Source organism: Belonocnema kinseyi, chromosome 7 (assembly GCF_010883055.1).
Source record: "Belonocnema kinseyi isolate 2016_QV_RU_SX_M_011 chromosome 7, B_treatae_v1, whole genome shotgun sequence".
NCBI lineage: Eukaryota > Metazoa > Arthropoda > Insecta > Hymenoptera > Cynipidae > Belonocnema > Belonocnema kinseyi.
The window spans coordinates 81,995,883-82,006,343 of NC_046663.1; the positions used below are offsets into that span (position 1 = coordinate 81,995,883).

Consider the following 10,461-nt stretch of genomic DNA (forward strand, 5'->3'; position numbering starts at 1 on the left):
GTATATAAATTGGTCCTCATCATTCTAAGACAATTGACTGGTTCTTTTGAGGAATCAAATACTAATAGAAAAATGGCTTTTTAATGGAAATCATGCCCTGCATGATTCGTGACCTCTATACTTTACAAAAACTCACCTAATAGATTCTTTCGAAAGTACAATTTCATTGACGATTTTCGCTCCTACTGTAATAATAATAATATTAATAATAATAGAAATAGCAATAACGTCACTAATAATAACACTAGTTTCTAGTAAGCGTACAGAGTTACTGCACGATTGTAGTATGCATTAACTTCAGTTTCTTTTTTTTTATGCAGGTACGTTTTTCCTTTGCTAACCTTTCATATATAAAGTTCCTCACTGTGCGTAATTCGCTCGTCTTAAACCTTAAACTCATATCTTTTCGGACAAGAACTCCTCCATTCAAACATCATAGATTCTCCGTTTTTCCCCTCCCTGTGTTCATTTATACTCCCTCGCTCGATTATTGGTAAAAACAAAATGCGAATAACATGAATAATCCGAAAACGAACAGTTTATTTTTTCCAGGTACAGGTGACGCGCAACCGGATAATGCAAAAAAATCGGAGAAAAAGTGAAAATCGACGTTTCTGTTGGAGCGACACGTTGACTGAGTAGAATTAAAATTGACCGACATATCCTTTAGAGCAAAAAAGCAGAGCCTCCTTTTTAAATTTGGAATTTAAAACATTTTCGAACGAAACCTTTCCTTCGTCTAAATATGGGAAAGTTTCTTTTGATAATAGCTATTTTCAATTGAAGCACTAGATTTTCTTTAAGATAGTTCATATTAGGCTATTTAATCCTTCTGGAGACTTTGACGAAGTTTGCTACATTCAATGAAATCGGATCTGAATAAATGTTGAAAGTCAATCTGTAAATATTATTAATTTGTAAAATCCAACATAGAATATTTCAACTGTACTCTACAAGTTACAGAAAACTACGGAAGACGAGAAAATTTCCGATTTAATGAAGGCAGCAAAGTTGAGCTCGAATGGCACTTTTCAACATTGTCGAGCACTATATCGCTAAGTCAAAAAATGTTGTGCAAGAGTAAAAGAAGGGTAGATTGAGCCGAGACTGACCTAAAAATTTGGCACATGTAAGTATATTTTCGCTAGTACCAAGCCGTATCCGAAGCCAACGTCAACACCATGTGACGCAATAGCATGAAGTATCAAAGAACGAGGGCGAAAACTAAAATTAAAAATAGAGAGAATATTTCTGAGCAATGAATACAATTGGGTACGGCTAGGGCATTTGAGTATCGCAACGATATCCAATCAGGATATTAACACTAAATCTTAAGCACCGTTTCCATCTAAGGAATGCCTTGTTTTTTCGATCTTTAAGCTGCAATTCTTGAAAGAGCACTTTTCGCTCAGCAAAAGCAAATCCAAAGTCATAATTATATACTCAATTATCGGTGGGTGGTTTCGCTAAGAATTGTTCTCAGACGTAGCGGCAGGTTTACATTCCACAAGAATGATTTTACGATGTTAGTGGTGCATATCTTGTTTAGAAGATGTATCTAAAGACAAGAGATGTATCCTTCGGCTTGACTCTGACTTTCAGTTTGCTTTTACGAGCGGTAAAGTTTCCTGTAACGCGAGTCCATCGCCTACAGGTTCGAAGGTGGAAGTACGTGTTACGAGTAAGATTAAGTAAGTGCGTACGTAGTACATTGAAAGAATAATCGATCGCGCAATTGTGAGAGAAAGAAGACTCGCCGTCTCGTGCACCTTCTCTCGGCAAAGGCGATAATAACAAAAAAAAAAGAACAATGAGTAACAGAGAGACTGAAAATGAAAGTAAGACAAGGAGATACAATACGATAATACTGTTCGACACTGCCTTCAGAGGACGAACATTTCATGTCGATAAGGCAGTGCTAGGGTCACCAGAAGGCCTTCGATATTTTATACTTTGACCAACCCAACTCTCAATAATTTAAACTACAACCCTTCAGACAGGATCTGGTAACCCTAGTCGTAACTCTCGATTCTCAATCGAAAGGGGGCAGTCTTCCAAATCTCGCTGAAAATCCAAATTTCACTTCGGAGTCAAATCAAACGCCTGATTTTCGCATTCTACGACGTCGATCTCTCAGCAAAGTTTTCCTAAAATGGCAATCCTTCAGAACTCCAGTGGCCTTCGTTCCCAAAAGATTTGAGCTTGAAGCACCTTCTGATACCTTCCAAATGAAGCTCTGTCTGTCCAGAACTTCTCGGAGTGTGCAAAATTCTCTCTTGCAAATGTAAGACCTTCGAGATCATCCTGCTGGCGATCGTCATTCCGTTTTGATAGTAGAAGGCGATACCATACCTTGGGAGTATGTGGGGCTTTCCGGACTCGCACCAGGTTCGCTCTTCGGTGTCTGCACATCAAGATACCTCGCATGAGTCCGCATATGCCTCGTGATCATATCTCTCCTGCAAGCAGCGTAGATGCACTGAGGACACTTGTATGGCTTTTCTCCAGTGTGGGTTCTTTGATGAGTACTGAGGTGATCAGATCTACTGAATACTTGTCCGCAGACCCGACAAGTATAAGGTTTTACGCCCGTGTGTAACCGCATGTGCCTGGTGAGCATGTCAGACCTGGCGAAGCTGCGTTTGCAAACATCGCAAAGATAGGCTTTTGCTGAAGCATCCTGAGGTCCCTGTCGCCTGTGCCTAGATGCCATGTGCTTCGCGAGCCTGTCATGAAGGCTGAACATCTGCCCACAAACTGGACACACGTAGGCGACGTCTGCTCCGGGAGGCATTTCCTCTACCACCGGGGAAACTTCAAGATTATATCTGACTGCTACACTTTCCTTAGTAGTAGGCGAAGCCACATCTCCTCTGACAACCGGCACGCTGACTGAGCCTCTGGTAACTACACCAGGAGGTAGTATCTGCAATGCTGGTGGTCTACCCTGACCTAAGTTCTTCATCGAAAGGTCTAGGGGTGATTCCTGTGGAGTGTTACTCTCGAGAGAACCAGTTCTAGGTGAATGTGCAACCATCGTCGAATCCGCCTGAGGCCTCTTCTCCCATCCAGGTACATCAGAAACTGAATGACTCCGTTTCCGTGCGATATCAGGCAAGTACTTGGTGTGCAGGTAATGTTCGAAACTGCAGGAGGATGGTGAGACGGGAGTGAGGGGTGAGAGAGTCAAAGGTGTCAGGGGCGTGAGAGGTGTTGAGGGAGTTAGAGGTGATGTTGGTGAATGAAGTAACATTGGAGATGTTGCACAATGCACGCAACCACAGCCAGTATATATGGGAATAGGTCTTGGATGATTATTCTGATTGTGTAGGTGATTCTGTTGCTGGTGGGGTTGAGGGAGATGGTTCTGACTCTGATGATGCAGATACGGGTGGTTCGGACTCGGGTGATTTTGATGCTGATGTTGATGGTGATTGTTGTTATTGTTATTGTTGTGATTATGTCGATTCTGCGAGTTATTCCGGTGATGAGAATAGTGATGAAGATGAGGATTGACTCCAGGATCCAGTTCTGGGGGTGATAGACTTTCTTCCTTTTGTCTGAGTGGTAGAAAACTGTTTCCTGGACTATCGAGGATCGAACTTGTGGAGGATCTTGGAGAACCAAAAACGTCTTCCTCCTCTTCGGATGGGAGAGTTGTCTCGTCGAATCTGGCGCACTTAGGTACCAAAGGAGAACTTCTATGGGCCTGGAGGATGTCCAGTACTTGAGAGAGACCTTTCCGCTTGCGTTGATTTCGGTGGTTTCGGTTCGCCGTCGCCGCCAAGGTGTTGTTATTTGTACAGGAAGGCGGTGGCGGCTTCGCCGGACCTGGTGGTGCTGCGGCGGCGTCCTCCACGGCACTCTCGGCCATCGTCATCGAGGATAAGCGGCACCCGCCGCCTGGGCCCCTTATGCCGCCTACTACTCCTCCGGCCACCACCGTACTGCCGCCCAGTCCGTTCTAAAACAAGAATGATTATTACTTTAGAATGCAATGCCTCAATTTAAAATTTATTTATTCATATAAGTTTTTTAACAGGAAATGTGAGTCCTCAACTTTAAGAAACTTGCATATATTGCAGCTGCTCTTAAAGTCTTAACTTCTAAATTTAGAACAGGAAACAGGTTTTTGCAAGAGAAAGAATATTCGATGATTATAAAGATATACATTTATTATGTACATATAAATTCACTGTTTCAAGTATTTCAAAGCTAACCGACAGGAATGGTTTACAAATTTAGAAGTTTTCTAGCATCACTATTTTAGGTTAGTCGTATAAATCTCTCCGGATAATTCGGTCAAAAAATGCTACGAGACTGCAACTTGAATCGTTTATAACACGTTGGGGAATACATGGAACGGATAAGATGATGGAATGGGGAAAAAAGTAAGTTTTATAGACGTTGAACTGTCATCGACTGAGCAACGCGCGGCAGCAAGAAATAAAAAAAGTCCATCTCCAGAGGATAAACTGTTCTGTCGAGAAATAAAGAAATTGGAAAAAAGTAATAGTCAACTTTCGAAAGATGATGGTGATGAAGTTATAATTCTTTGTCTGTATAAGTCTATTACAATTCTCTGTATATCCATTTTGAATTACTTGTCTACAGTGACAAATAATTTTCATAAATTTTCCAAGATCATTACTCAACCATACTTAGTTTCGAAAGGCACGGAGGAATTTCTCTCTGTAAGTTTAATTTAACGTCCATAACGGCAATTCGTCATAGAACATAGAAAACAGCCTATAAAAGATACGAGTAGAGGGTGTTTATTTGAATTTAAATTTTTGAATTTAAATGTTCGATCAAATAAATCATATACGCTGCTTGAGCGCATTATATGTGTTTCCGTGTACGCGCTGAGCGCCATTAAAAATAAACAGCGGGTCTTCTCCAAAACTCTTAAACGGGATTCGAATTACCAATCAAAATTCAGGTTTGTCGATGGTACTATACTATACTAATCAGGTAGAGCCACTTTTATCTCTTTTTATTGCTATGTGAGATTTCTTCTCGCGACTTATCGTTCTCATTCCTGGAATTGTCTGGAAACAAACAAAAATTGATCTGCCGTGTCGAACAAAACGATTATGCTAATCAGGAAGAACAGGTGATGTGAACCGTGCTTATACTACTTTTATTATTTTATATTTAAAGTTCCAACGTCGGCTTTTACGAAATATTCAATGAAATTGGCGAGAGTGAGTCACTCTTCTCTGATCTGCCGGCGGCGAAAGCAACTTAATCCTTTTTCAAATAAATTAAAGTCCCAGATAGTAATGAATAAATTACTTTACAATGTTGCTTATATCAAGGCAATGTTGGGGTAATGCGATCTTTCGCCGATAGCTTCTGCATTTGTATATATCCCAATGAAATGGAGAATTGGTCCGTACTTATGAGCACTTATATAATTTGTATCTTATTAAAATTCCTTTGGCACATTCTTTTTACTTGGCTTGGTCCGTCTAGCTCCATGTATAATTAAATAAAAAGACTAGAAATTAAAGAATGCTAAGACCCTTCCTTTTAACGATCAGTTTTTGATCTTGTTGCAGGACACGTGGTCGACCATTAATAATCCGTGCGTAGGAGGCACGTGGTTGCCGGCAAACGGCGTACCGGCAATTTCCTCGTGCGCAACGGAACGCAACGAGAAGTTGCAATCCTGAACCGCGAGTTAGAGCCTTGAGCAAATCTATGCACAGTAGCTGATATTACGAGATCACTGGAGCATAAAATGTTTTTTCTCAAGTACGCGAAAGACTTGGCTTGAAGAAAATCCTGAACTTCGTCCAGTCCGGGTAAAAGCGAAAATCCACGTTCTGCCATTCCAAGTACACCTCAGCGCAGATTGCTGACTTATCGTTCCCAAGGCGCCACTTGGTAAAATTGAACGCTTCTTTTCTCCTTAGACGAAGCGCGTGATCGATGACTTATGGCAAGGCTTGATGGAAAAAAAGTGACCCGTCCGGACGATCGAGTAATTTAAACTCTATCCAGCGTCGTGTCGCCTTCCGCTTTCGCGAAAAGATCGATCGACGTCACTTCGATTTATTGCATGTCCCTCCACTGCGGCAAATCGATACCAATGATTCATTTCTTGTGTAATGATGACGTATATTCGCAAGAAAGTCTCAGCGCCTCGCCGATGATATTTGGCCTTTGATTATATTCAAGATTTTTGTGACACGCTTTTTACTTGCAGCGTCTTTCCGACATTTAGTGTATAGTGATTGATGTTCAGGATCAAGTCTAAACTACATCAATCTATATGTTTTTGGAATCTGTAGGAGAGAAACTAGTTTGGGGATCATTAAATAAAAAGAATCCCTCAATTTTCAACCCAGTGATATTTTGTGTTGGCGAAGTAAATCGCACGTGTCCATGGATTGGTCCACTGACCAATTACGTGAAGAGATCGATCGCGGCACGATCTATATTCAAGAATCGTTAATGATCCGATCATGAATTGTGTATTCGAAAGACTTGATGGTCTCTCTTTTCGATCAAAGATCGCTGAGCTAATTAGGTCGGTCCGTCGATGTCTTCCTTAACGAGTCCTCAAACTTTACCTCATCCGCCCTTCCCCCACCCTTTCATCAATATCATCAGCCTTTTCAACGGCGGTCTCCCTATCTGCTCTCTTCTTTCGATTTCTGATGCCGGCGGTCGGGCGCCGAGAGAAAGGGCCGTTGATAACCGTCGTAAAATTTAAAGGGGACTCGTAAACGCAGTGAAGTAAAGATGGAAGGGGGAGGTAGAGAAAAAAAGGAAATATTTAAGATCGCGCTGAGGCCGAAAGAGAAACAGGTCCTCGACGAGAGGCGTGGGTGTATATAGGTTGCGACGTTAAAGTACGTTCACACGCGTGATCGCACACCTTTTCCGCCTCTTAGGCCTTAGAACCAGCAAGGCATTTTCAGTTTTTTTTATTATCCCAATATTAAGGACAGCGTAGGTTTCTGAGAATAATTTATAAATGCGGCGTATCCAAAGAGACTCTTTGTTTCCTTCTATGAAAGTTGAACCAAAATTTTCTATTGTCACTAAGAACCTGGAAAATAACAATAGCTTTTTATACAATCAGGTAAATCAAAATAAAGTACAAACAAATCTTGAACAGTTCCAGATTTGAAATTGTCCCTTTCTGAAACATACAACGTTCTGAAACATACAACGTTGGAAAATTTGAAATTGTAGGAGATTCGTTTAATTTCAATAGTTGCATTTTGATCAACTTTAAACTCGTAAAAGCCCTTTTTAACGGAAAAAACAACCTGGAAAGTAAAAACAGTCGGCAGAAGTTAAAAGGACGCCTTTTTCTAATTTTCATTTCTGGTCTAGCGTGACAGATCTACAAAGCTAAGGAACAACATTATACAAAAGAAACGTGGTACACATCGTATACATCCTATTCCACAAATCTAGTCCAGGATTATTGTTAATTCATTCGGAAAACAGGTCTTGTAAAGCGGTTCAAGATTCAAGACACTGAACGGAAGTTGTAATCGTCTGAAATAAAACTCGTAATTCTGCAAGAACGGCTTATTTATGCCATTTGCCTACAGCAGTGACGAAAAAGCTGAACTGTCTTAATTTGCGGGAAGTGACGTTTTCTGAAAAGAAACCTGCTCAAGCGTCCGCAATCACTATTGACTTTACTTTATTGCTCACGTTTGCGTTTCAATTACAGAATTATAACTTACTTTTTATACTCGCTAGTCTCTACACAATGCATACAGGTATAAATTTACAAAACTATCATAAATATTGATTTCTTAACAATAATACGGCACGTGAAAGAGTCATTAGTTTTGTAGTACAAATTTTATGATCAAAATAAAATCTTTTGTTTCTAACTGAATACTGTAAAAAATCAAAGAAAGGTGAGGAATAAAAATAAAATGAAGAAAAGGAATTGAGTAGTAAGCAGCGAACAGTGAATAGGTCCATTATTTACTTTTTTAGCATAATGACAAAAATATTATGTGTTGAAAACAAAGGATGACACCCGAATTAGATTTGCACCATTAAAATTAGTTGGCACCCTCAATAAACATCAGACAAGAAGCCTGGTTTTTATGGTGTTGTGAAAGTGCCTTAATTTTTATAATATTAACATGACATTTTTTATCAAGGATATTGCAAAAAAACGCCAAGTTTCGACATTTAAGAAAATTGTAATATCTCTGGAAATAATGAACAGTTTTTTATGTCCTTGAGCTCATTTAGAAGGTAGTATAAAATCGCATTTTTCTCAGTAATTCAGATAATTTTAGCATTTTTGAACTAAATTTTGCCCTTGGGTCAAAATTGGTGCAAAAATGTCACCAAATTTCTAAAATTTGTATATACTCACAAACATTAAAAAAACGTATTTCTAAGATTTTAATCAATTTTAGTATCATATAAATAAATATTATTGTATACATTTTTTTCAAATTATTTGGTGGGTACAAACATTGTTTTTAATTTTGCGACTATTTTTTACTAAGTTCAACCCTAGGGAAGTTTATATATTTTTAAATGGACTTATTTATTGCTGACCTCTTACTCCTCAAAGAAATAATAACAACTTTGCGAAACTCGAAGGAGAAAAAGGCAGACTAAGTGAAATAATGGTGAATTAATTTCTCAGTAGGTCCGAGCAATTTTCTCGTAATTCGCGAGAGTAATTTTTCTTTAGCCGCGTGGCCTGCCTCAGAGAGCCACGAAGAAGAATTTGCTTCCCGGAGAGGTGAGGAGAGGTGGCAGGCGAGGACGAGGAATGCCTCCGGGAGGCACCTGTAACCTGTAACCGCAGCTCGACGGGAGGAGCAGAACAGGTTGCGACGCGGTGGGCGTAGGTGGGGCGGTTGATCTTTCTCTCATGTATATACGATCTCGAATGCTTACGTATAAGCGCGTATAGGTATTAGGTATAGTGAACACCGGCGAAAGCTCCCTACTCTTAGCAATGAATTCGAACCAACCTCAAGTACAAACAAACCAAAATTATTCAAAGTAGGCGACATGCGTCTACGAAAGCGGGTTTCGTTGTCTATTAAGGCGATAGTTAAGTTGTTTAAATTTTCTCCCTCCCCTTATCACTGAACCCTCTCACTCCAATGATCTTCTACCCCACCTTCATATCCGACCTTATTATCCCCTCTCCTCTCCTCACTTCCCCTCCTTCTTTTCTCCTATCTCATACTTCCCCTTCACCTACTTTCTTCCCCACCCCTACCTTCGCCTTTATTTCCCTAACCTATACACCCCACCCCACAATACTTCCCCCCAGTACTACCACCATCCCCTCAGGGGAACAAAATACGACGGACTCCCGAACGAAATTATAGATTGATTTCTAAATACAGTGAAACTCGGAGACTGTGCGGGTGTCGGGGCTGGCTTTTGTTTGTTTACACTTGAATTCCCGTCGCATACTCCCCGCAGCTCCTTTTACTCCAGCCTGCAGCGTTGCGTCAATTCTCGGAAGGGATACATCCGGGGGCGTTATATCCGAATTTAAATGTAATTAATTTTACTTTAAAAATGTTGTTGTTTTGATTAACTTTGAAGTGTAAGTTATTATCAGATTGATTTTTAAGAATATTTTTAATAAAAATTATGCGAAAATATTTTTGTTTTTGTTTGAATTGAAGGCTTGTTTGAATGCATCACTAGTCTTGTCAGTGTGCCATGCCTCCCTGATGAGTAGAAGGGCCGTTGGCTGTGGGTTGAGGGCAAAAGCACCGGTGTTCGGGCAAACCGCTACCAAAAAACCAGCCGGGCTACCGAAGTGCTTGGACGGTCACTAACACTGTAGTAAAATGGTTCATCCATGTGTTTCTTACGTCTTACCGACAATCGAGACCTGAGGCGATCGGTCACTGCCTTTTGTTGTCGACGAAATAATCAAATATGAAAAGTAACAAGGCTGTCTGTCGAGAGAAAATAAGTACAAAAGAGTTATATCCTTTCTCAGCAGTGTATGAAGTTTAATTGTAAAATGAAGATTTTACAATCAACCTTGTAATAAATAATATGAAAAAGGAAGGAAAAGAGAAAATCAACTTTCAACTGAAAACTAGAGAGCATGTAATAGTTATCCTAATCCCATCTATTGTAATGATTCATGTCTAAATCTTGTATGAAGGTTTATCATTTTCATAGTCTATCAAAATGATGCCTAAAATGATTCGCAATCATTTGATGGAGACATAAGCATTAATCTTTGAAATTTCATTTATTTGATTAAATATGGCCAAAAAAATGTGGATGTAGATTCAATTGATTACTACAGGGAGTTTTTATAAATGGTTACTGAAAACAATCTTAAACGCGTACTGAGAAAAAAGATTATAAACATTTCTGTCCCAATTTAAAAAATTCAAAATGATAAACGGTATGGTCCTATTATCAGATTTAAAAATTTTAGCAATTTTTATATTTATGTTGATATTTTGAATA

The 10,461-nt window shown here is 39.6% G+C and overlaps 1 protein-coding gene across 1 annotated transcript in view; it reads right to left on the reverse strand.

The window, feature by feature from the left end:
- Positions 1-236: 236 nt before the first annotated feature.
- LOC117176531 (chorion transcription factor Cf2) overlaps positions 237-10,461 on the reverse strand; it is a 62,074-nt gene continuing 51,849 nt past the window's right edge. Inside the window, exon 3 of the mRNA XM_033366785.1 lies at positions 237-3,964. Within this exon, the coding sequence (XP_033222676.1) occupies positions 2,318-3,964 (1,647 nt within the window). The 3' untranslated portion in view covers positions 237-2,317. The remainder of the gene's footprint in view (positions 3,965-10,461) is intronic.